This window comes from Filicampus tigris, chromosome 12 (genome assembly GCF_054856515.1).
Source record: "Filicampus tigris isolate MCC_2025a chromosome 12, RoL_Ftig_1.0, whole genome shotgun sequence".
Lineage (NCBI taxonomy): Eukaryota > Metazoa > Chordata > Actinopteri > Syngnathiformes > Syngnathidae > Filicampus > Filicampus tigris.
This window is the reverse complement of record NC_141228.1, coordinates 1,706,117-1,733,407: the sequence shown is the minus strand read 5'-3', so window position 1 is coordinate 1,733,407 and position 27,291 is coordinate 1,706,117. Positions and strand designations below refer to the sequence as shown.

Below are 27,291 nucleotides of genomic sequence, written 5' to 3'. Positions count from 1 at the left end.
GACAGATTTGAAGGACGGAACCAAATAAACCACTTTATGGTCAGACACATCAAGCAGCGCTCTCAGGAGAGATTTAGAAGCCCCCTTTATAGAACCAAAACAAAGATCAAAGATCAGATCAAAGATCAACGTGAAATGTCTTGTAGCCATTCTACTACACTGTAAAAACAAAAATTCTAATTAATAGAAAATTATTAGTGAACCTAACTCAAAAATCATTAACTTGTTATGAACACTAATCTTAAATAAGTAAGTAGAACTTTTGGGTTGGGGAACATGGTTAACTTAAAATAACCGAGTCGAGTTAAATTAGATAGAACAAGTTATTGTCCCAGGGTCTTTTGCGGGTACTTCCAGACATGCGCAGACCTGCACCATTTCGTACAGACGTACGCACGCCTCTCTCAACTCATTGGAAAATCCTCGGTGGAATTTAATAGAACTAGTAAACTGGAAGCGGACCCTTTCATCTGAACCAGTGTTACTTGGAAAGTAAACTATTTTATGAACCGCCAAGGTGTTGTGGTTGCTCTTGTTGTTGTGGTTTCACGTTAGTGTGTCACCACCAAGGGCTTAAGTGACATAAATACATGATGTACTCAGCAATAATGACGCCGGACTCCACAATAGACACTTCGTCGCATACACTGTATGGACAGGCACACAAAAACTACCGTTAATGTTTTCTCATTGTGAAAATAATTGCAAAATTCCAATTAACCATCTGAGTATTCATTTAACTTGATAGCTTGGCTTCTCCGAACTAAGACTGCTCAATACTTGTCCATCCCTTTAACCGCCAAAAGTCACACTATTTTGCGACGAGTACATCGCTGAATTAAACGCTGTTTTAGTTGGAAATATTTTTGCTTTTCCCTTTTAAGGGCAGCGTCAGTTACTCTGGTTGGTTTTGTGTGGGAGATGGGACAGATTGAGTCTGACGCTTAAACTTGTCGGCTATTAACAGGCACCTAACATTGTCTGAGCTCGCTGATTTCCTGTATTTCTTGCACAGTAGGGTGAATTGTGGAGCCTCGTCACAAATCAACCAAATGTGCCCACAAGATCTTAGAAAGTGACCAATCAATATCCATCTCCAGATTTATGGAATAGTTTTATCTGTCACTACTTTAAAGTTTCAAAAGTTGCAGCCTTTTGAATTCATGATATCAAAAATGTTTTTTTTTTTTTTTAATCATGGCGCTTGAAGGATTGACAAACAAACACACTACATTGTAATTTGGGATCTAAAATTCATTCATTGCAGTTTTTTGGGGGGCGGGGGGGGCTGTTGAAAAAATGATTGCACATCATGTCATTTGTGTCATCTTCCACACCGCTTATCCTGTACAGGGTCGCGGGGAGGAGCTGGAGCCTATCCCAGCTGACACTGGGCGAAAGGTAGAGTACACCCTAAACTGGTCGCCATCCAGTCACACACAACTTTCAACTTTGCAGCAGTCAATCTCATTTGAGCTCGGGCCTAGAGAACTGGCAGCGTTTGTTGGTATTGTTGATATATGGCTTTGACGTTACATGGTAGAGTTTTGGTGTTCCATGTCGAGCTCACAAAGCTGCGAGATGCGCGACACTGATTCGCTGGAGAGACGAACGACGAACGAGCGGTCTACCGCCCGCCCCCACATCCTACGATTTTCTTCTTCTTTTTGAGACTACTCTGAGAATTTTTGGAAGCAGTGTATCACCGATTTCCATCAGTCTATTTCCACACAACAACTCGGCTTCCTCGACTGCTCTTTAGCTAATCATCTGCCTTCATCCACCGGGCGACTACACGCAACTATTGCTTCGTGCACCACTTGCACTCGTCTTCTTGAGTATAATAAACAGTGGCAATGCTAACGCAACATTCCGCTTCCTGGTAAACTCATCAGAGAATTGTTTACAACCCTAGGACCCTCCGTCTTAAATATCATTAATTTCTCACTCACCTTGGGCACTGTACCAGCAGCTTTTAAAACCGCTATTATTCCACCTCTGCTTAAGCGGCCAAACCTCGATCCAGAGAACCTCAGTAATTATAGGCCGGTTTCAAATCTCCCGTTTATTGCAAAAAGTCTGGAAAAAGTCGTAGCGCAACAGCTTAATGACTATATGGCCGGTAATGATCGATTTAAAATTCTTCAGTCAGGATTTAAAGCCGATCACTCTTTTGTGACGACTCTTGTTAAAGTGACTAATGATCTTCTCCTAGCTATGGACTTCGACACCTCATCAATACTACTCTTACTCGATCTTAGTGCTGCTTTTGAGACCATCAATCATAACATAATATTAGAACGCCTTGAAGTGTGTGTTGGTATCAGGCTTAGCACTTTCTTGGTTTAGTGCTTACCTCTCAGAGAGGACGCACCGTGTAATTCATGGCAATGCAACTTCTGAGTTTTGTAATGTTACATGTGGAGTCCCACAGGGATCCGTACTAAGACCCCTATTGTTTAGCATCTACATGCTTTATCTTGGTAAAACTATACGTAATTGTAATATATAATAATGATAGCCAATTATATATGCCGCTCGAGATAAACCCGGCTAATTGCTGTAATTTAGAGGTGTGCCTTGCTGAGATTAAACAATGGATGTTTCTCCATATTTAGCTTTTTAACTCAGATAAAACCAAGATGATGATAATTGGCCCTGCTCGCGTCATTGGCACCTATTTAAGAACACCACTCTGAGTCTCAATAAATGTACTATTACCCAAAGTGATTAAACAAAAAATCTCGATGTTATATTTGATGCAACGCTGTCTTTTCAACTAATCTACAAGAATATTACTAGAACTGCATTTTTCCATCTCGGTAATATTGCTAAACTTCGTCCAATTCTATCGAATAGTGATGCAGAAATTTAAATCCATGCGTTTGTTAAGTCCCGCCTCGATTATTATCACATTTTGCTCTCTGGTCTTCGCATGTCTGGTATTAAAAGTCTGCAGCTAGTCCAAAATGCTGCAGCCAGACTCCTGACAAGAACGAGACAGTTCGATAATATTACTCCGATACTAGCCAATTTGCATTGGCTCCCAGTCCTCTTGAGATGCGATTTCAAGGTGTGGCTACTTACCGACAAAATATTGCACGGCGTAGCACCTTCCTATCTTGTCGACTTAGTGATGTCATATCTTTCGATTCGAAACCTTCGGTCACAAAATGCCGGCCTTTTAGTGATCCCGAGAGCCAAAAAGAAGTCCGCAGGTTCTAGAGCGTATTATATTCGGGCTACCTCAGTAGAAATGTTTAAAACACGACTAAAGACTTATTTGGACACTTCTGCATTTAGTTGAACTGTTTGTTTTGGCCTTTTTACTGCCACTTCTATTCGTTTCTCTGCCATCTTTTCCCAGGCCTGGGAATTAGGTGATGACGACCGAATTGGAGGTTGCTGTTTCTATTCCACAGCAACTGACTGCTACAAGATCGGAGGTTGACCACATCCTCGGAGGTGCTGCTATGGAGATTTCTACATTGGCCATTGGGCCCCTGCTCACTTCACCGATGTCATCTTCCTGCAGCACTTCATTTGATTAACTTTCACATTATTTTAACAAATACGGCCGTGTGTTATGTCCTCCAAAATAACAAATGTTTATATATGAAGGCATAGTGTCTACTGCGATTATTGTTGTTGTTAGTATTTATCACCGTTATTATAACCACGATTATAATGGTTATGATAATGGTTTTAAATTTTTGAGTGTTCTTTGTTTTTTTTGGAAAGTCCGGTGCATTATCACCAAACACGAATACGACTATTGCCTGACGTGATTACAGTACATCAATGCAAACACATAGGTTTTTGTTAGCAACAATAATCCAAACGCACCAATTATAATAAGTCAATTATAATAAGTCAGGTCTGGACAATATGGTAATGGAATGTCACTTAAATAGCGCTTTTCTACGTTGGCTACTCAAAGCGCTTTACGCTGTACCTCATCTACCTACTGATGACGAAGCATCAGGAGCAACTGGGGGTTCAGTATCTCGCTCAAGGATAATTCGACATGGTCACAATGGCCGGGGATCGATCCCACAACCTCCGGGTTGGGAAGCAACCACTGAGCCATGCCATATGTGTGTGTGTGTGTGTGGGGGGGGGGGGGGGCGGGGGGGGGGGTTGGGTGTGTGTGTGTGCATTTTCTTTTTAACTGGTTCGACGCTGGACCTGCCCACTAGGGTTGCAAAGTATACCGGTACAAGTATAGTACCACAATACTAGGGTTTTTAAAATGGTACTATTCCAGCATTTAAAAACAAACGATAGTTTTATTTCCATTTATTGAATGAGATTGTATTGGTAAATTGGAGCCTGTCTCTTTAAGCACAGCGAGGCCAGCGAGTGTGACGTAGTTGCCCAACCGTCTCCTTACATGCTCACAGGCTGAGAGAGAAAACAAAGTCGCGCAGACAAAGCGGGTGGAAGGCACCGAGGAACAGAGATAGCAGCTGCAGAAAAGCCCGTACTCGTTGGTAAAATGGGGACCCGAAGTACGGTGTGAAAGTACTTCGGGTTCAAACCGAATGACAAAGGCGAACCACTGAACACAGAAGCATCGCAGTGCAAGCGGTGCTACAAACTGCCTCGTGAAAGTCTGCATCGCGAAGGGAGGCAACATGTCAAATGTGTCCAAACATTTGAAGGACAACCATGCGAATTTGCTCCGCGACTTCTATCAAGAATGACAGGTGATAATGTTGTTCACCAGTTCACTACACTATAATGCCAATGAAATTAGCATAAAGCACCTCCCAGCCCAGTCGTAAACTTTCAGTAGCCGACATACAGAGAGCTAAACATGTCCAGGGGGTGAAATTAAGCTTTTATTCACCAAATGTGAGTGATTTTTGTATTTGTTTAGTAATTTATAAAGACCAATGGTCTAAAAAATAAAAGTCCATCATATCTTTCTTATGTAGAAGCTTTTAATAAAATATTGTGAACAGACACAATGTGATTGCTTCCATTGAAAATCAATTTAGACAGACCAACATACGAAAAAGTAATTCAAACAAATGACAATTTTATATTACTGTATTGTCTGGTTAAAAAAATCTGTCTAGTCTACTCACCAGTTATTGGGTATGCCAAAAAGACACTTTCAACTCCTGAACATGTCCATGGTTAATAAATACATCAAATATATTCTTAAAAATGTAATTACATTCTTGAAATATTTAAATAACCGATTAAGGCATAAACATTATATAAATTAAATATTATATTGAAACACGTTTTTGTAAAACATTTTATTAGCCCACAATATCTAATCCTATCCTAGATGATACAATTAGCCTCAATTTATTTTTCTAGTTATGTCCATTAAATGTTTTATGTTTAGTTTCAAAACACAGAACCTTTGAATATTAAGAACAAGTAAAATAAAGCAATGACATTCAAATCAAAATGATCATGTTTATTAAAATACTGTACCTTCTCCCTCCACCAACAATAGAAGTGTAGTGCTACTGGCTCAGAGAGGGTGACACCACCCAACTCAGAAGCAACCTACTCTTCCAAGATGTCTTTCAACAGTATATGAAGTACCCAAAGGAGTGCAAAGATCCTAAAAGGCTCAACAGGGCAGTTGCACAGTTTATATGTATGGATCAAGTGCCAATATATGCAGTAGAGGAAGCTATTAAAGTTATTGTTACCAAAGTTTGTTTTAAAATAAAGGAAAACATATTGACATTTGAGTGTTTAACCTGTTTGCAAAAACTATTAAAAAGTATCGAAATACATTTTGGTATCGGTATTGAAACAGAAATTTGGCATTGTGACAACCTCCTGGCCACTTTAGCATGCCACTAATGGTGAGCGAGGGGGATAAGGGCCCTTTAAAGCGGAAGTCAACCCAAACATATTTTTTTCAAGAATATGTTCCCAGCAGGCCCAGAGTCACTGATAGTGTTGTGGTACACACGCCCGAGTTGTGTGCGGGCAGCGTGGGTTCGATTCCCGCTCAGAGATGATGTCTGTGTGTGTGCCCTGCTAATAGGGTTGCGTCAGGAAAGGCAACCGGCGTAAAGATGCTTTGCCAAATCAATGATGCAAATCGAGCGTGCACTTGATTCGCTGTGGCGACCCCTGAGGGGAAAAGCCGAAAGGACAACAACATGTTCCCAGCAGGCCCACTAGTTGAAACGCGGCATTCTGATTACTTTTGCGCGTATGTGGAATATAAGTTAAGCAGCAAAATGCACTAGTTTTTATCCATCTCTGGGACGGCCATTTTGTCTTCTTTCGACTGAAAATGACATCACAACTGCTCACAACGACCAATCACGGCTGACCTGTTTTCTGAATCTGAGCCGTGATTGGTCGTTGTGAGCAGTTGTGACATCATTTTCAGTCGACAGAAGACAAAATGGCTGCCACCAGAGATGGCTAAAAACGAGTGGATTAACACTTATTCCACAATACAATATTTATCAGAATGCCCTTTTTCAACTAGTGGGCTTGCATAGAACATATTCTTGAAAAAAAAATGTTTGCGTTGACTTCCACTTTAAACAAACCGCATCTATGGCGATCTCGAAATCGCGTTGTCTGAGATCGCAATAAATCGTTCAGCCCTAGTAGATACAAAAAATAACGCATAATAGTGCTTATTTGTTTGAATATGACATGTTTTTTGGGGGGCGGGGGGAGAGGGGGGGGATGATTAGACGGATAGACGGATCAAAATTTTGCGGTAGTTGGTCGCAGTTTGTAGTTGGAAACTCTAACAGAAGCCCGTTAAAAATCATAGGCGGACCGGCCCATAGGCGGGTACTATTTTTTCTGGCCGGACAAAATGGCGGATAAACTGACAGCGGAAGGGTAGGGTTAGGGTTAGGGTTCTTCCCTCACAGCTGTGATTCTGTAGGTGGAAGGCAATAAACGGAGGACAATTTGTAATATGTAATATGCCCAACTCTGGTCGCTGCCATTTTTAAACCATTATTTCAATGAAAATACATTTTACTGGGTGACTAACTCCTTTGACTATCTTAATTTTGTAGTAAATGATGAGCCAAAGGTTATTTTTATAATCATTTATTGACAAAATGGCTATAAAAATCTGACAAAATGGAAAATGTATGGAGGAGTTTGAAGAAATGCTGCCAGTTTTCTGTAGTGACTATGACTTTTTGGTCATAGCAGGAAACTTTTACATTCCTGAATTACTGCTTTTCCCCACATATGTCAACTTTATACTTATTTTTTTCAAGTGGTCAGATGACATATAGACATATAGGTCAGATGTGTACGGATGAGCGTTCATTCTGCAGAGCTGCATACATATCCGATTCATATCCACCTACGAAAGAGGTCCATGTTGGATTTGAAAAAAAATCATAATCGTCCTGTTCAGAATGCATGAGAAAAGACAGACACGTGTCACAGATGGGAAAAAGAATCGGAATCAAGCTGCAGATGTGAACATAGCCTCAAGCCAGGTCCACGCATAAGCGGGTTTTTTTGTCCCAATTTCACCCATTTCCGACCAAGGACGTTAAACACCTGACAGTCTTATGCCTTAAGATTGTTTTATAAGATTATCCTAATGTGTTAAGTTTGTTGAGAGTAGGGTTGAGCATCATTAGAATTTGGATGATTCTGCTTCCGATTCTGGTTCTTTTAGTCGATTCCAGTTCCTAACGATTCTCAATTTTGATTCTTAACAAAAAAAAACGAGGAGTTATTTTTGGACAAATTGTATCAACGTCTCTGTTCTTTAATGTCATGAAATTTTTACTGTTCATGAACTTTACTATGAATCACTCAATTTTAAACAGTATATACTTTTTTTTATATTTTTGGTATTATTTTTCCACAAGAGCTTTCAAGCTGAACACCAGCTTGATGGCCAATTTAGTGTTATTTTGTCATGTCATGTCATCTTCCAAACCGCTTATCCTATATAGGGTCGCGGGGAGTTGCTGGAGCCTATCCCAGCCGTCAATGGGCGAAGGCAGACTACACCCCGAACTGGTCGCCAGCCAGTCGCAGGGCACACATAGACACTGTCACTGAGTGGGAATCGATCCCACGCTGCCTGCACACAACTCAGGCGTGTGTACCACTACACTATCAGCGGACGTTAGTGTTATTTTTCTTTAGAAATAAAAACATATATATACTGGTATATAACAAACACAATGCTGCATTTTAGGGAAAGCAAGGAAAATGTATCAAATTCAAGCAGTAACCAAATGCTGTATGTGTCAATGTACAGTGGGTACGGAAAGTATTCAGACCCCTCGGAATTTTTCACGTTTTGTGTTATTGCAGCCATTTGCCAAAATCAAACAAGTTCATTTTAATTCTCACTAATGTATTCTCAGCACCCCATCTTGAAAAAAACAATCCAACTGAGCAATCGTGGCAGAAGAGCCCTGGTAAGAGAGGTAAAGAAGAACTCAATGATCAATGTGGCTGAGCTCCAGAGATGCACTCGGGAGATGGGAGAACGTTACACAAAGTCAACTATCACTGCAGCTCTCCACCGGTCAGGCTTTATGGCAGAGTGGCCCGATGAAAGCCTCACCCGCATAGAGTTTGCCGAAAAACATATGAAGGACTTCCAGACTATGACAAATAAGATTCTCTGGTCTAATGAAACCAAGATTGAAATTTCTGGTGTTAATTCTAAGTGGTTTGTGTGGAGAAATGCAGGCACTGCTCATCACCTACCCAATACAATCCCTACAGTGAAATGTGGTGGTGGAGCATCATGTTGTGGGGGTGTTTTTCAGCCGCAGGGACAGGACGACCGGAAAGATGAATACTCTGGAGGGAAACCTCTTCCAGAGTGCTCAGGACCTCAGACTGAAGGACACAGCTAAAATAACAAAGAAGTGGCTTCAGAACAACTCTGTGACCGTTCTTGCCTGGCCCAGCCAGAGCCCTGACCTAAACCTGATTGAGCTTCTCCGGAGAGACCTGAAAATGGCTGCCCACCACTGTTCACCATCCAACCTGACAGAACTGGAGAGGATCTGCAAGGAAGAATGGCAGACTGCAAGGAAGAATGGCAGAGGATCCCCAAATCCAGGTGCGAAAAACTTGTTGCTTGATCTGAAAACTTGATCATTCCTAAGAAGACTCATGGCTGTACTAGCACAAAAGGGTGCTTCTACTCAATAACATGCGTCAGGGTCTGAATACTAAACTATTTATATTAACTATCATATAATAACTATTTCAGGTTTTCTTTTTTAATACATTTGAAAAAAAATCTACATTTCAGTTTTTTTCTGTCAAGATGGGATGCTGAATGTACTTGGAGAAATAAAATGAACTTTTTTAGTTTGGCAAATGGCTGCAACGACACAAAGTGAAAAAATTCCAAGGGGTCTGAATACTTCTCTGTACCCACTATATGTATGTATGTATTGTATATGCTGCAGCTGTGTATGCTATAAGATAAGTATTAGCTGGATGTGTGCATTACTGAGTCACTGTTTTAGTTCCAGTTTAACTTGTTGGCTCAATGTTGGCATCGGGTCCGGAGCCGTACCAGTTCTATGGCTAGGTGCTGGCGCAGCAGAATCATCAACCAGCGAAGAGCGACTGCAGCTTGGGAGATCAGCGGGAAGGGCCTGGCAAACGTCAAGAGTCGCCACCACTGTCCGTGCTTGCCGGTATGGAGTAGGCGAAGGGGGCTGACCGAGAGGAGCAGCCAATGGGGACGGGGTGCCGTGCACTAGCGCCACAGATTTTTTCAGTTTATTTTAAAAGGGAGGATTGATAACAAAAAATCTTGCAATATCTCATGTCAGTGTTGTTAAACAATCTGCAAGAAACATGAGGTCGACATATATGATTTGCCTTCACGGACCACATAAAATGATGTCACTGGCCGGATCTGGCCCCCGAGCCTTGAATGAAGGTGCCTTGCCTTGCTTTGCCGAAAGTGTTCAGGGAGTGTAAGAGTATTTTTTTTTTACACTACTATAATGCACTAGTCTCAGCACTCATTAAACCTATCACCTTAACATTCAATCTCAGGTCTGCTAATTGATACAGGTCATTGATCGAGTACTATTATAAACAGGCAATTGCCTGTTTGTCTTGAGACATTTTGGAGCAACAATGCTTTTTCTATGTGTGCTGCATTTGACTGCCGACCAGTCCACCCAGTGGAAAACATCTCTTGCCCAAAGTCAGCTGGGATATGCTCCAGCTTCCCTACGAACCTAATGAGGACGCGTGCTATTGAAAATGGTTGGATTGGCATATCATCTTTAGCGTAAAGGTACAGGTAACTCAGTTGTCACTCAAGATAACGCTGCAAAGTAGATTTTGGAATGGATAAGTAATTGAGAAATATAGAGAAAAGCCAACAAATGTATGTACATTAAATTGTAAAAATAAAACCGTAATAAATATTAGTAAAACAATAACAATATTGCTCAGCTGATTGAGAAATCAAGTTTTATTGGCCTTTGCGTATTACTGCGCATATAAACTGATGGAGTGCTAGTGGGAAATTCAGAGCTGAGTCACATGACATTCATATCATATATCATATCATATCATATATCATATCATATATCATATCATATATCATATCATATCATATATCATATCATATCATATCATATCAGTCTCTTCCTGTCAATAATCAATGACAGATGAACTAAAACAGACAAAACAGGATACCGGGCAGATGTTTTGTAGTATTACGATACACTTCTGTTCTCCACTTCTCATTTACAGTATCTTCCCTTTCTCGCTTACTTAATGGTGCTTCTCTGCTTTACCCTATAATGTATGGTGGCAGGCTGGCAGCATATTACAGAGGCAAGTGTGCAGCCATTTGGAAATTTTCCTGCATTTACCAGCCATGGAGAGTGTAGTTAAATTCACTACACTGTTGATTAATACAGTCGACTCAAAAGATTAAAATTAGTGAATCGGGAATGGATGGAAGGTTTGTCAAGACGTCCTGCAGCACTCACATTCAAACACTGTGATGTCTTCACAGAGCTCAGACCAGAGGTCTTTGTCGCATCAGAGAGCAGCTTGGGTGCCCGCGGCAACACGTGGACCACTATAGGATGCACACACTCTCTTTTGACATTGCCTGAGATACTGTCACGTATTGTACCACCTCTTAAGGAATTGCTGGATCAATCTTGAGTCAGTAGTCGGGTTTATATGGAGACGTTTTTGTTGAAGCTCTCTGGACACCTGTTCCCTTTACTTGGGCAACCCTGTTAATCAGATCAGCCGTGTTACAGCAGTGTGACACGTGGAGATCGATGATCTTCACGTGATGTATCAAGATGGAGTTCATTCATCTATTTAGCACAGTATTCGCTATTGTTTTAACGCTTTTATTAAAGCAGCATCTTGATAAAGACAAGTTAAGAGTACTTTAAAACAAGCATCGCGTCACAGACGAGCTCTGGTAAGACGCTGCCATTTTAAAGTGCGTATTTACGTCAAGACAGAGCATGCGCAGACCGGACGCAGCCTGGCCATTCCGATTGAACTGTTTACATGACGCTCATTTGGATTGGGCCTTATTCCGATTGGGGAGTTTATATGAATCATTTTTATTCTGATTGGTTATTCGTATTGTTTCTAATCAGAATACATCACTCCATGTAAACAATCATCACAGAAGAAGAAATGTGTGTATCAGTGACCATATTTATATTCGCACAACAGCAATACTACAAGTCACAATGATTTCTTACACACGTTTTGCTTTGCTAAGGAAATGTACACCTCCAAAGTTTAATTTGCAAAAATATTCATTTGTATTGCAATTATCCATACATTAGCAGTAATTTCCATGGGCGGTCCCCTGACTTTCCTCGCTATCTGCATTTCCTTTGGCTCTTATATCCATTCATCAACCCATTTCCTTTCCTACCTATCCCAGCTGACTTTGGGTGGCTGGTCACCAGCCAATCAATATATATATATATATATATATAAAAACAAAAAAAACATGGATGTTTTCAAGTTTTCACTCGACACATTAAATACCAAGACCACATTAAGTCGTCTATTAGAAGCATGACATTCACTGCCAAGGTCGATTTATGCCGTTTTATATGTTTTATCATTGGGAGAGGTTGATACGCTTGCTCTTTTAAATTGCAAACAGTTGAAGAGTGGTAATGAGTCAAACTGCCAGCAGAGGGTAGCATTGCACGATTTTAGATCCCTCTTTAGATTTGCCAACTGTTACAGTGCGGGCAGGGCAACATCACTACCATGAGTGCCGAGCCGACAGCCAACAGACTTTATATTTCGGACAATCTGAAGCATACATTCAACCCGGTTACAATACACATATACATGTTTGAATGCTAGCAGAAGCATGTGTGTGCCATGACAAAAGTGCAACAAGGATCTTAGAAAGAAAACGACGATAACAAGGTCATCATGTGAACAGCCGCTAACGGCTTGGAGAGCAGCCCTGGTGAATTGGAGTCACTCCAATGCTTGTATTTTACTAAATAGATTATTAAAAGCAATCAAAACCCATTCCTAAATGTTGAATTACGTAATTTTATAGAATATCTCTAAAGCAAAAATATTCGCACTCAATGTTTTGATTGATGTTTGTTTACACAAAATGCATTTTTTCCCCAGATATTGGACAAAGTGCCTGAATATCTTAAAACTGGCCTATGTTCTATTGCTAATTACTAGACAACGGAAAGACGTAGAATACAAATATTTTCTGTTGAAAGAAGAGAGTTTTTTCTTTCAAATGGTAGATTCCATGTTAAAAAAAATCACAGTTACAATATTCTGTGGGTCTTGAAACACCAGCACCAACACCATTGAATGAGTTAACCTAACATGCATGTTTTTGGAAAGTGGTAGTAAGTCAGAGTAACCGGGGGAAAGCAACGCAAGGACAAGGACAACATTCAAACCCGAGATTGACACTGTGAACCTAAAAGCTGTGAGGCAGACGTGCTAACCACTAAGACACGTTCTGTAATCTCATACGCTAACATCCAAATATTTAAGACCCTATAAAAGTGTGATGCAGCCACTAGGTGAGTTCCAACATCTCACTCAGGCGACCATTCTACATTTTGTCAGGTTGTCCAATATTGTGGCCATGCGAACTACATTACACAAACTGGAATGTGCTGCAGTTTTTTTGTTGGTAACACTGGATGACAGCCATGTGAAAGACACGCAAACATACACTATTGCTTCCGGAGCCTACTGCTGAGTGTGAAACACCTTGCTAGTTTCCTGCCGGGTTGTTTCATGATTCCATGGGTCACCCATGTTCGTGACATTCAAACAACTACACTGCAATCAGATTTAAAAACAGGTAAACAAAACGATTTTTTTATGGTCCAACCAGCAGCAGTTGGGCTCAGATGTGACCCTATACTGTCCTTCTGCTTTGAAGAGCCACTTTATACGTAGGATACATGCTGGCAGCAAGGACCGTGCTTGACTGCCTGCCACGTCAGGAAAAGAAAAGAAAAAATGTTTATTGTTTGTGGAGCAGTCAGAATAGATGCATAAAAACTACAGTATTTGCTGAATAACAGAAATACCTACAGTGTCGACAAATACACAACTATGGAGACTTCTTCCATTATTTACTTTGTGCAGGGTAATTGCAACTGACATTGAGAAGAGACCAGTTTTGAGCAGTTTCACAGTTTGTGTGCCTCCAGTACATTGCGTGCTGTACCGGAAAACATTGTCCTTGCCTCTTCCCTCTTTACGCCTCCTCAAGAACTAGGACAGATCTTCCGAGATATATGGATTTGTTTATGTGTATGTATATACCGAAGCATGATCACTTTCATGTAAAATGTACTTTCACCCGTGCCCAAAGATATTGCATCGTTTGCCTGAGGTAGATGCTACAATTCAAATATTTGATTAATTCCACACAGAAGGCAGTCATTGCAGTATTATGCTTGAGTATAATTCACTCTCTGAGCTTTTTTTGCAACATTACCCCACCACTTTGACACACAACACCAACACAATCTAATCCATCATCATCAACATGATCATCATCCACCTCCTTCATAACATCTTCAATCCAGCATCACTGTACAGCAGATGTACTGCTTTATGTGTCCCCCTTCATTCTCTGGGTCTCCTTTCTCCTTTGCTCCATCACCATGACGATGGGAGCCGGTTTCATGGATGCAGTCACTAGGCAACCAGCAGCAGCAGGACCATGCTATCATGTAAAAGGAAGAGCAGAGAGTCTAATCCAGCGTTGTTCTGCACTCTGCGTGCAAGTCTTGGAGGAGGCTCTATTAATATGTTTAATATATGTATTCAACGGAATCTTCTTATACTTGCTTAAATTAAACTGACAGAGAGACCTCTACAGTGAAATGAATATGGTTACAGCAAGCAAAATGGGATAGCAATGATGCTATCACACTCGGCTGTATATTTACATTAAGATTTATCTAGATTTCCAGTGATTCAATTATCACCTTTAGCACAAGCACTGGAAGCATGTTAGTACAATGACTGTAAGTCAGCCTAAAGCTGAAGGCACCTCTACTTCATTCACTACTTCAAGTCTTATTTCAAGGCAGCAAACAAAGACAAAGCACTGTGTATACAAACGGTTCATTCTTAAACAAATTCCCAAAGATGAAGCACATCGACCTCCAAAATAGATGACAAATTGGGCAGGCTGGTGATCACTCATGGTAGCCTAAAAAGTGAGAGTTGAATGTCAAAAATGCTGGAAGGTTGTTGTTGATTTTTTTAACAATAAAATGATCGGGCAGATTAATCTGACAAGCGAGCTAATCATTTTACTCTGTGTGGGAAAATAGATAAGATGTTGAGAGGAGACCACAGAAATAAATCATCCCAAAATAGAATAATGGGCAGTTTTAAAAAATGCTACTAAATGTGGCTGATAGAAGCAAGTACAAGGTCCAGCTAGAAATATTTATTAATAGGCTCCCTGTATGAGGCGGTGCAGACAGGACCTTTGAAATGTGTTGCAATGAAGATGGTAATGAAATATTCCCTTTGATTAGAAGAAGCCTTTTGTGCACGTTGCTTTAGTGGTCTGCGAGTCAGAGAGATGTACAGCACTGGAGCTAATCCAACAGAAGTGTTACTAGACTACAAACTGCAGCACCAAAGGAGACAAGCCATTTTCTGGACACAAGAGGGATGCTTTCAACTCGAACAAGTGCTCTAAACTATTAAGCTCAAATGCAATTTAGCTCAATATCAAGTGAAAGAGAAAAATATATTAGCCAATAAAATTCCAAAGTTCAAAATGTGGACTGATTTACCATTTAACAGGTGTGCATGGAAAAAAAAGGCAGTAGAAACCTTGGTTACATGGTTTAAAACGGGGTTAAATGACTTTGCATCACACCCCCTCACTAATACCAAAAAAGCACACACACTTCTACGTGCACACTCACGCACACAAAACGCTTCCTGCAGTCATGATCTTTTCTTTGGATGCTTCAAAGGACATGTGATGTGAACCTTTTAATGTGTTCAAGAGATATGTTCACAGATTTACATTGTTTATCTGCACAATGCCAATTCAATCTGTTTCAAAGCCATATAAAGACTGAATAACCCAGAGATGAATTTGGGCCGTAAACACGCATGTGCATGTATTGTCAATGCCCACAATGGGTGCTGGACAAGAAAATATAGAATTTTGTATTTGATTGTCATTGTTATTATTGTTACAGTAATGCATCATACATTATGCACCAGTTGATGTAAGTTATCCATAATTCTTGTACGTCACATATCCTACACATGCTCAATTTAAAGAAAAAAATGGTGCAGTACACTATGCATAGGAAAGTCGATGCAGTCCTTTACCATGTAGCCTATCATCAACTCATTGACACAATAAATGTATTTGCCTTACGTTGCAAAGTAGAATAGTTATCCATCCTCAGGCTGCAGGTGGCGGTTCCAATTTGCGGAAAAAGAAGGGAGAAACAAGGTGGGGGAGACTACCCTGTAGTGCTCCGTATAGACACGCGTTGTTGGATCAGTCAGATGAACCGAACTGGGGTGATTCGAAGACAGGTACCTTGACCCAGTCCACCAGCCGCATCTTTAACGCCCCCGTAGCCAGAAAGCGGAGATGAGCTCATCAGTCCGGCTCGTCTCCAGCACCGCTAGGCGGTTTAAATCCAGTCGGTGTCACCAGTCAGTTGCCTCCGCTCAGTAAATGAAATGTAGATAAATGATTACACGGTGGCCACCGCTTTTCCATGAAAGGCAATTCAAGATGCACCAAATAGGAGGAGACAGATCATGGAACCCAGCGCGGGAAAAAGCTATGTCCTTCTGCGTGAGCCCGCTGCATGCAGCGGGAGCGTCTCCTCCCATCTATCTCCCTGAGTGGAAGGGGTGGAGGGAGCGGGGAGATGGATGAAGATGGAACGAGGACATGGAAGGTATGTTAGCGCGTGAGCGTGCGTGGCGTGTGCGCCAGAGAGACAGCGAGACAGGCTAGGAGTGGGGTGGGGTGGGCTTGGTTAGGAGGTGTACAGAAAAAAATGAATCCATCTTTTTCCATCTTGACTGCTCTCACTGAAGCACACACACGCACACACACCCCCACACACACACCCCGATGCTCACACACTCACACACACACACCACCCCCACACATCCACACACACACACACACGCACACCCACGCACACACACACACACACACACTATCACTACACTGTTTGTGATGAGGACAAAAGAACCCAGTTTGCAAATGCATATCTAATTTGCCCCAAATCACGGCACTGCAAATTGGCCAGTGTTAAAAGTTCAGGGACAATGTTAAAAACAGAATGTAGGTGTTACATTAACACCACTCAGTAATAAAAAAAGCCTGGTGGTCTGGGATGTTAACTACTATGTTGTTCAAAAGGTGTGTCATCTGGATTCAACCCAGATTGGTGTCTATTTGAAATTGAAAACATGCCCTTACGTAATGATTGAAGTTGACTGGTTAGAGTCGAGACAATTTTATTCAGCATCGTTTTCCTCCTCAGTTGCAAGATCAAATCATACTTCACTAAGATTAACAAAACTTTCTTTTTTTAAACAAACAAAACAGAAACAAACACAAAATAAAGCGACACAAAAAATCAAAAGCAAAGTAAATAGGGAATTAATAGAGATGGGCAATTTACCCTTTTTTTCCGGTCCGTCCTCGTCCCTCCGTCCTTATTCATAAAAACGATCGTCCTCCGACCCCGTCCGTCCTCATCCGTGCACTCATAACATTATTTGAAGCTCATTAGCTGGCTAAATTCCTGTACACATCCACTTACTGGCTGGGAGTATCGTGAGTGGATTGAATTGTTTACAACTGTTTAACCAAGATAGCATTTAGCTGCCAACAAAAGACCGTTGTTGTGAAATTTCTTCCTACCCGTCGAAACGCCCTACCTATGCTTCTTAGTGTGCTTGCGCACACATGCTCACAACGCCGATAGTGAGGTGGGTTTAGGTTGAGCTCAGAGTTAGGTTAAGGGATAGGCTAGGCAGCCTAATCAGCCTCTGGCAGGAAGTTTCGGTGGAGTAGGACAATTTGGCAGAACACCGTCGTGATGTGATGATGATGACGATGCGGACAAGAGCAAACCAGGGGACGTCACGAGAAGATTTAAGATTGTATAATAACACAATACCTTTGTGTTTTATTGCAAAACTTTTGTGTTTTAATGCAATACATTTTATTGTCTTATTTCGCAAATAATTATTGCAGAATAACGCAAAAGGAAACAAAGACTTCCACTTCCTAGTTGTCTAAATGTACGTTGGTGCTGGTAGAGATTTTTACGGTCTAAAGATATCCCACACAAGGACATACTTCACACGGATTACATACACAAGACAGGCTGGACTTGTTTCTGTCAGTCAGTGAAATGGCGTCCTGACTCCTGTGGGATAATCCATGGTTTTAAATGTGTTGAACCACTTGAGGGCAGACTATGCCTGTGCAATGTTACTTCTGGGAAGCGTATGAAAAGCATTGTTGTGCAGACAAATAATGAAGGGGGCTCCATGGTATCGCTGAAGAGAACGATGGTCTTGCTTTTTAAAAGAAACAAACACCACATGTTCAATCGGTACTTGACCCGGTTAGGGATGACAAGAGGGATGGACAAAAACCCACTTCCATCCTTGCTTAGTCCATCCTTTTTAATAGACTTCTCATCCTGCGTCTGTCCAGGGCGGGCAGACGGACCGTTCCATCACTGGGACGGAATGCCCATCTCTGCTAATGAACATTATTTTGTCAACTGCTTGACAAACAATATGCCTACTATCCAAAATGTAACGATGTAACGAATTGTCACACTCTTCCACAATCTGTAAAACAAGGCCTACGGCTGAATGATTTATCGTGTTGGGACCATAATCGCAATCTCAGATGACGTCATCAAACGTTTTTTCCAAAGGGCTGTCATAACCCCAAGCTCATCAATCAGCGGCATGCTACTGTGGACCGGTCGTACTAATCAGCGCTGAAGTGGCGTTGGCGTAAGAATAAAAAATAAAAAGCGTTGCGTCCACGTCACATTCCCGCTGTCACCCATACTCTTGAAAATTAATGTCTTTCATGTCTGCTTGGCAGTGCTAGCCACTAAGCTACCTTTCTTGCGGCACAGCAGCACAGACTTTATTTATATTTTTTTATTTATATCTTATGTAAGCCAGTGCGCAGCAGCAGTAAGGAGCTGCACTTTTAGTATCCGTAATGTTATTTGCTTATATTTTGTATTGTTTTAAGTTCTCTGTGGTACAAAACAATACAAGAGGAACACAGTAACACAGTAATAGGTCTCAAAATTATTTTTATTTAATTCAGCTTTGCAAAGGGACTTTTTCTATTTTTTATATAGAGCAGAATGTTTACATAATAATGCAAATTTTGAATGAAAAGAAGCAGAGAGAAAAACAAATATGATACTTTCTGACCCATTATAACAGGAAATATTTACCTTTTCACATTTAAATAACTCAATCAGAAATATTCCCATTATGATTTTTACAATTTTACACTCACCATTACTGTTAGTACCAAAACATTCAATGAATACCATGATATGAATTTCAGGCCATATTGCTAAGCCCTCGGTCTCTGTTTGAAGTAGTTAAGTGTCTCGCAAAAATCTGGGAAAATATTACTTACATTTATGTTCAAAGAACATGTACATTAGTACAAAATACTTACTACATTTATATACTATGCCACATAATTGCATATTTATACATGATGGCAAGTGGTACAGTAGGTCTTGCCTTACTTGAACCCTTTCAAAAACCTTAAAAAAGGACAGCCTACCTCACAAAACCGCTTTAGTGTCCTTGCATTGTTAAAGTAACAGTTTTAATGTATTTAATGGTATGATGTCATTTTCTGTCATATTTGTAAATGTTTTATGTGGTAAATGCACTGAAGCTTCATTTAAAGAAAATCGCAAACGAGCAAAATACAACCAATTAATGTGAACAATGCGTTCTCATTTGACCATGTAGGCCTACAGGAAATAGACTTGAGTATGTAATGGGAATTATTTCATACCCATATACTTTCTCTTTTGCTGCCATGTTAATTTGAAGGTGGCCCAAAGACTCTTTAAGAACACTCAACATCCGAACAGCCATAAGGCGATGATTGCATGTCCGTGATGAAAGGTTTGGTGAGCCAGCCAGTCATCAAAGTGTCATAATGAAGGCAACGTCAAATACATAGTGTCTAGTGTTGCCACTACCTCCTGAGTAAAAAACTATAGAACTGAAATCCAGAATGGAATGTTTGTACACTATGCATGGGTTCTGAAAATGAATTCCCTACCTGCTTTCAGGAAAATTATTAACATCTTCATGAAGCTAAGGGATTCATTTTAACCACAAATGTTATTACAATGGGTTTTTATCATTACCTGAATGCATTTAGAATTGGGGAGGATTTATGGAGCACAGATTTATATATGAGTCTGTGGTGTGGAGTAGGTGTGCTTTATTATTACATTATTACACTGAAAAATAGTATGAAATATTAAAGCTGGATATTCTACAGAAGTGGTATTACAAGTATTTAGAATACTGTCTGATTATGCAAGACTTCAAAGAGAGCTACTGCTTTTTGTTTTGTTTCGTTTTTGTTTCATTTTCTACCCATACAGAGGAGACATCATTTAAATCAGGGCTGCACAATATATTTTAAAAAATACTGTCAGTGTGATAATGACACATGCAGTGCAGAATGCAAAAGACGTGCAATAAATTCATATCGTCACTCTCCTGTGAAAAACACGTATCTCCAATCCTGGAAACTTTTTTAATTTTCACATTATTGCGATGTCTGTAACGCGGAAACACCATTCAGGTAAAAATAAGAAAAATGGAGATAATTGTTTTTCACAGGCAACCAATCCAGGGTGTCCCCCGCCTACTACCGAAGACAGCTGGGATAGGCTCCAGCACACCCCGCGACCCTTGTGATGATAAGCGGTATCGATAATGGATGGATGGATGTTTTTCACAGGACAGCGAGATATGGAATTGTATGCTTCAATCTAAATTAAAAAAATTAGATGCAACCTTCAATGCGCATTGCCATCCAATGAGAGAACACTATCTCGGGGCATAACTAATAGTAAATAACTTAAAGGGACACTTGGGTGAGCTTAACATTGGCACTTATATAATAGGTTTGCATGTAAAAATGACAGTACTAAAATGTCCACCTCAAAAGACTCTGTAGTGATATAAGGTATTTTTTGGTGATTAGGTTTACAACAAATTTGGGGCGTGGCTTATGTTATGTTTTTGATTTCAGCGGTCTACGTCACGCGAGGAAGGCATGCGTGGTGGTAATGCTGGCTTTGACAGTTCTGTTGTCTAAAACGGTGTCCGATCGCCACCAAAATGCAAATGCACATTAATACTCTTGTCCACTTCAACCTGTGAAAGTATAAAAGTGTTCTGCACAATAGTTTGGATTTATTGACATAAAACGTGATCTCATCATGATCACCTCCACAAAATCAAAAATACCGTGGCGATTGCTACTCCACTTTCACAAGCTGAAGCAAACAAGAGCATGAATGCGCACAATTTAAATTTCGGACATTTAGAGACACTGAACTCGTGTCTCAGGAGGGAGAGAGCTTGCAGCAGCAGCAGGCAGATTGGAGCCCCCCGCTTCCCTCCCCGGTTAGAGGTAGGATTGGGACAGCAGAAGTTTAGCAACAACTAGCTTCAGGCCGCTAAAACAAAAGGCAGTAGCACAACAACATTAGCTCCTTACTGTCCGCCCAGCATGTGGAGGTGATCATGAGCCTGCGTCTTCATGTCGCCTCGCAAGCAGTCGCGCGCGATGTCTCTGCTTTTTGCTTGCAGCCCCCTTCTGCCCGAGTGAAGTGGCTTGAGAGTGACAAAAGCCCTCATCGAACAGCGAACGAAAAGTTCCAGCGAGGCTGACTGCACAGCCGAGCGTGTGGCCGCATTGGAACGTGCCATTTCGGCTGTTACCTTCCAAATTGGACGGTGCGTTGTAAGCCAAAACTCTGGGGCATTCCTCATCCAAATAAATGTGCACGTCTCATTTCCACATCAGTCTATGTAAATATCCTGACTGCTGTTTATGCCTCACCCGTCCTGACCGTGATCAGCAAAGAAGCAGTGTTTTTGTTGTTGTTTTTTTTCAAGCAAAGAAGCAGTGTGCGCTGGTTCCAGCCTATGTACCTCTGCTGACTTCCACATTTCCTCATTCTTATATAAATCAGCCATGGAGAGGTTAATCCTTTTTCGTATGTTGAAGTGGGCATTAGTAGAGATGTCCACATAAATTTTGGACGTTATAAGCAATGAAAGTACAATGATTTCCAATGGAGATTTTGGATTCGGTTCATCCCGTGACTCGGGCCGAACAAGGATAGAAGGGTAGGGGGCGCGGCCATTCTGCTCATTAACAAGGGGCGTTATTCATAGAGTCACTTATTTCCTAATTTCTCCCAAATTTATTGATAAAATAGAAAATGACAACTCTTTTCATTTTCCTGATCAAAAAATATATAAAATTAACTTGAAACTAGTGAAAACGTGGCCATCTCGGCCCCACCGTTGCTTTAATTAGATAAGAATACATTCATATTTTTTATAGTTATAGTTATATAACTATTTAGTTATATAATAACAGTTCTTTCATTAGATAATAAGGATGTCATTTCATTAGGTACATGTTAAATATCGCGGTAATGCAATAATAATGTAAAGGTAACAATAATGCAATATGCAACATCCATATCGTATATTGCATGTTTTTCCAATATTGTGCAGCAATACTTTAAATATATAAGAGTTATATTGTATGGCATCTTTGAGTATAATTTCAGTATCTCAAGCCGGGTCGAGTGTCCCCTTTTTTGGGAAATCAAAATATGGTCACCCTAGTATATTACAATAGTATTTGAACAATTCTTAAATCTCCATACTGTGATGCTTTATTGCCTTAGAAAAAAATCTTGCCTTAAGTAAGCAGCATAGTGCATGTGTTGTTGCAGTTAACAGTTTACAGACAATGTTGGTTATCACTTGTTATCCAGCTCCCTCACCCTCTATTGATACTTTGAACTTGATTGTGGTTTTGTGCGTTTTGTGTGTTAGATTTTTATTTAAACCTTTCTACCCCTTCTCTCCATTACTCTCTACCAAGCATAAGAATCTGTAATAAACTGGAAATGACATTGAGTGCAACCACAATGGTCGACCTTTTTCATACTCAGAAATGCTTACATTGAGACAACACCACTTGAGTTTCTTCCTTTTTTGTCACATACTGTTGCATTTGATCAAATATTAACTTTTTGCTTATTTTGTTTTCCCCTGTCATACCAATAACTGCTTAAAAAATTTAAAACAACAAAGCTCCGGACAACAAATAATAAATAACACATGAAGTTTTTAATCTGTAAATGTGATGTACGATAAATCAAAAATAAACAAAATGTCATGTCATGTCATCTTCCAAACCGCTTATCCTATATAGGGTCGCAGGGAGTTGCTGGAGCCTATCCCAGCTGTCAATGGGCGAAGGCAGACTACACCCCGAACTGGTCGCCAGCCAGTCGCAGGGCACACATAGACACTGTCACTGAGCGGGAATCGACCCCACGCTGCCCGCACACAACTCAGGCGTGTGTACCACTACACTAATAAACAAAATGAAAGGCTTTAATTAGAAAACGCATTTGCTGGAAAGGAGACATATAATCGCTACCAGTGTTAATGTTTTGCTAATAAATGCTTATGAAATCAAATGGAACCTAACAAAGCTCTGCCTACAGCAGTATTACTGTTTACTTGCTTGGGATGGACAGCAGGATGTGCCAGTATCCACATTACTAATATGCAAGTTTATTAAAAACGTATTTTTTAATAACTGAACTGGAAAGCTGTGATTTTCTGGTGACCAATCGAGGGTGTACCCTGTCTCACACCCAAAGTCAGCTGGAATAGGCACCAGATCACCCGCCCACGAATAATGAGCTCAAGCTTTATAAAAAAAATTTTTAAAATGAATGGATGGATGAAACGGAAAGTATAACAACTTTAAATTAATCTAGAGTTTACAATATAGCATTACAAATGTCTGTTCTGCAGATTTGAAAAGTATTTTTTTTCGTTTTTCTTTCTTTTAATACAGTCTGGAGTAATTCCAAGTGTACGTCTGTTAAGGCCTAGATTGACCAAACCGACGTCGGAGGCCGTGAAGCGTTGTGGCGTTTGATTGCACCATATGATTGGTGTAGTGACCACCGTCGTAACCCATCAGGAAGCGTCTGCGGGCGTTTGAGCATGTTGAATCGGCGTCGTGACATTTGGTCACTCTAATTGGCTGTTAGGTAGCAAATCAGCGCTCAGCGACAAATGTGGATAAACAGTGCACGCCTTCGCTGCCTTAATCTTACAAGCACAAGAGCGAGAGTTGACAATTTAAGTATTTCACAAATCCGTGTCAAGAACATGAGGGTTTACTTCGCGTGGGAGTTCATCGTGAGCGAAGAATATAGCTGCATGCATTGTTTAAATTTTTATAATCCGCCCCCCGGCCAATAGCTTTCTGGTTGGATTTTTCTAACAATGACAAATAGTGACTACCGCCGCTGATTGTATGGAAAGGTATTACATCGCACGCATGCGCATAAGGTACTTTAATGGTCAGTGTTGCTGTCTGTCGTTGCGGTGTATTTTTCCAGCGTGACGTGCCGACAGCCGGCCCGACGCCGCAGGGGGTAAGCTACTGTCACTGTTGGCCAACGTCGGATTGGTCTATCTAGGCCTTTACACAGATATCTTGGTTCACTGGTCGATCATTCCTGCATAAGACATCTAGAAACAAGCCAGTGAGAGTTTTGAGCTCATTGATCCTGATAATGATTCTGAAATCCGACCGAAAGTTCTACTCACCTGGAAAGAACAATACTCAACTCTGCTTTTCCACCTTCACATCCTTGATAAGGGGAGTAGCGTTCCTCATTCACATGGCTATAGACTAGGCCTCTTTGGCATAAATCATTTGATAGGTGACTTCAGCTAGGCCATTGTGTCGCTGTGACCTTTAATCCTGGCTCGGCATCGTCCTACGTGCACTCTGGCACACATACAGTATATCTGCTTGGAACCAGTTAAGACCATGGAGTCATGCATAGTCCCATGGGCCAGGAATCTCCCCCCTTGTGGGTGGGCGGTCAAGGGAGAATAAATAATTTTGGACTGGTTAGACCAGAGGTGGGCAACTCGGGTCGGCAAGGGCCGGTATCTGGAATGTTTTATATGTCTCTCTCCTCCAACACACCTGATTGGTTACATCTTCTTCTGTAATCTATCAGAAAAAGGCTCCATGGACATGTCTCAATATATCTGGCATAAATTAAATAGTTCAACTGAGAATATGTAATATTCTGGGAGTTACAACTAGCATAGTGAGGATCAAAGATCAAACCGAGCAAAGTTTCCCTCAGAACCTTTCACTGTTATAAATAGTGATATCTGTCACTCAACCAGTCTGGTACCACGATGATACAACTAAACACTAAGAGTTGGGAAGCCAAATAGCGGCACTGAATAACAGGCAGTCTAGTTCGAAATATGTATTGTTTCCTTGGAAACATAGTTCTTTTGCATTTATCCTTATGTTCTCGTGCTCCATTGGTTTGATAAAGTTTTGTATTTACTTAAAGAGCTGTATGTCACTCAGTGAACCAGGTGACAGCTACATTCATTATGTTAACGTAAGTGCAATAAAAACAATCTATCTATTCAAGAAGAATACTTTAATCCACAAAAATCAGTGGCTATTTGAATTGATTTGAAATTTAAAGTATGCTGGGGGCCGTACAAAAGTCTAATGTATGTGGGCGCAAAATTTGATGCTATGCCCCTGATTGAATACAGTGAAACCTCAATTTAACGGACCCAGAACCAACTGACTCTGGATTTAATAGACAGACAATAATGTCCAGACCGGGATGTTGGCAGTGGTGACAGTCCCACAAAAGAACAAATTATTTTACGTGTTCCCCTACTTCAATAATTAATGTGGAACTGCCTCTTTTAAGTTGTGGTCACGCCTTTGGCCCAATCCCAATACCCACACTTGCACCCTACGGTCTTTGCTGAAGTGCATATGTACTCGAAGTGCACAAAGGGTTTGAGGGCGCAGGTTACAAGTGTACAAAAATTGCAGAATTGGGACACTTCGTCATCGACGTATGGACCTGCGTCAAGCGAGTATGACGGCACGGTTGTTGTTTTGGCAATGTTGCTGTTTAAATTATATTAAAACTTCAGCAAAGTAGTAATAAAGTAAAACGCCGGCTCAGTCTTCCCGTCGACAGGAGCTATGTGGACAACAAACGCCTGGAGGCCCAGCAAGCCCCGAAGTACCTGGGTGTGCGACTGGACCGGACACTGACCTTCAGACAACATCTAGAAGAAGTCAGGGCCAAAGTGACATCCAGGGTAGCGCTGATCCGCCGCCTTGCGGGGACAACCTGGGGAGCGTCTGCAAAGACACTGCGCATATCGACCCAAGCTCTGGTCTTTTTTTGCAGCAGAATACTGCGCGCCAGTCTGGTGCAGAAGCCGTCATGCAAACAAAGTTAACGTGGCCATCAACAGCACCCTCCGAATAATAACAGGATGCCTAAAACCTACACCAGTGTCCTTTCTGCCAGTCCTAGCAGGGATAGCCCTTTCTCACCTCCGACGGGAGGCTGCTACAGTGCGGCATGCGAGTGCGGCGACCCTGAACAGACAGCCGACCATATTATCACCACTTGCCCCATATACAGACCACCCTCGGAAGCCAGCCTCTTTGACTTAGGACCCCAGATGCTGGCATGGCGGCACGACACCGAGTTGGACCTCTGACGTTACACGAATGATGATGATGATGATGGAGCTATGGCTCCATTATTTGGACTATTTGCGGCTCCTGCACGATATGCGGCGCATGTGCAGAGGTTTGCTTAGTATGGCAGCTACACTAGGACAAAATACATAGGTAAACTGTAACGGGTAAATGGTGACTTTAAAACATTGATTAAATTACACATATACATATGATAAACTTTGTAATAATTCGATATTTACACTTGAAGAGACATTTTTTTGGCATAGGTACAGGAATTCCACCGAATCTCGTCAGTTTCCCGCTATTTTGGTCAAAACCGTAGTGAATTGTGGGTAATATGGTTCGGCTTAGGGGTCATGGATGCGGGCTCAGCCGAAGTGCGGAACAAGCGTGCAAAGGGGGCGGGGCGACAGAGCATTTTGCAGAATATGGGACACCCTAAACACTCGTATCCTTGTGAAGGGCACAAGGGTGCACGTGTGGTTATTGGGATTGGGCCTTTGACTCTCCTGTTTTTCTTTTGATGTCCATGGGGTGGTAAGGATCTTTAGATCAAGAGAAACTTTTGTTTTCATTTACAGGTTTAAGTATTTTAATATATTACTGTACCATATAATTTGTGTATGTACGCGCTGTATGACAATAATTGACAGGAGGACATTGTTTTTTACTGTTATCGTCAGGTTTTGTGATTGAGACGATTAAACGCAACCAACACGAAGAATCATGCTGTGCATCATCAATATTGTTCAACACAACGCAGTTGGGCACCAGCAGTTACACAGGGACATTAGCTTAGCATCGCTGTAGTCACGCAAAACGTGTAGTATCTACCTATTAACAGTGGTGGAAGCGTCAGTACACATTCGTCATTCGCC

The 27,291-nt window shown here is 41.1% G+C and overlaps 1 protein-coding gene and 1 long non-coding RNA gene across 22 annotated transcripts in view; one reads left to right on the top strand and one right to left on the bottom strand.

Annotated features, from left to right (window-relative positions):
- The window catches only part of lrrc7 (leucine rich repeat containing 7), a 217,932-nt gene that overhangs the window by 158,361 nt on the left and 32,280 nt on the right, over window positions 1-27,291 (bottom strand). For 8 of the 21 annotated variants that reach the window (XM_086047851.1, XM_086047848.1, XM_086047850.1 and 5 more), the window contains exon 1: window positions 15,896-16,677. The exons of 5 other annotated variants lie outside the window; for them this stretch is intronic. In XM_086047851.1, the coding sequence (XP_085903977.1) occupies window positions 15,896-15,920 (25 nt within the window). In that variant the 5' untranslated portion in view covers window positions 15,921-16,677. Of the gene's footprint in view, window positions 1-15,895; window positions 16,678-27,291 lie in introns of those variants that run through there. 8 more of the 21 variants (XM_086047846.1, XM_086047841.1, XM_086047834.1 and 5 more) reach the window with 2 other exon arrangements.
- Window positions 4,392-5,715, top strand: LOC147138031 (uncharacterized). Its single transcript, XR_015089050.1, has 2 exons — window positions 4,392-4,709; window positions 5,477-5,715. It is a non-coding gene; the product is annotated as an uncharacterized LOC147138031 (long non-coding RNA).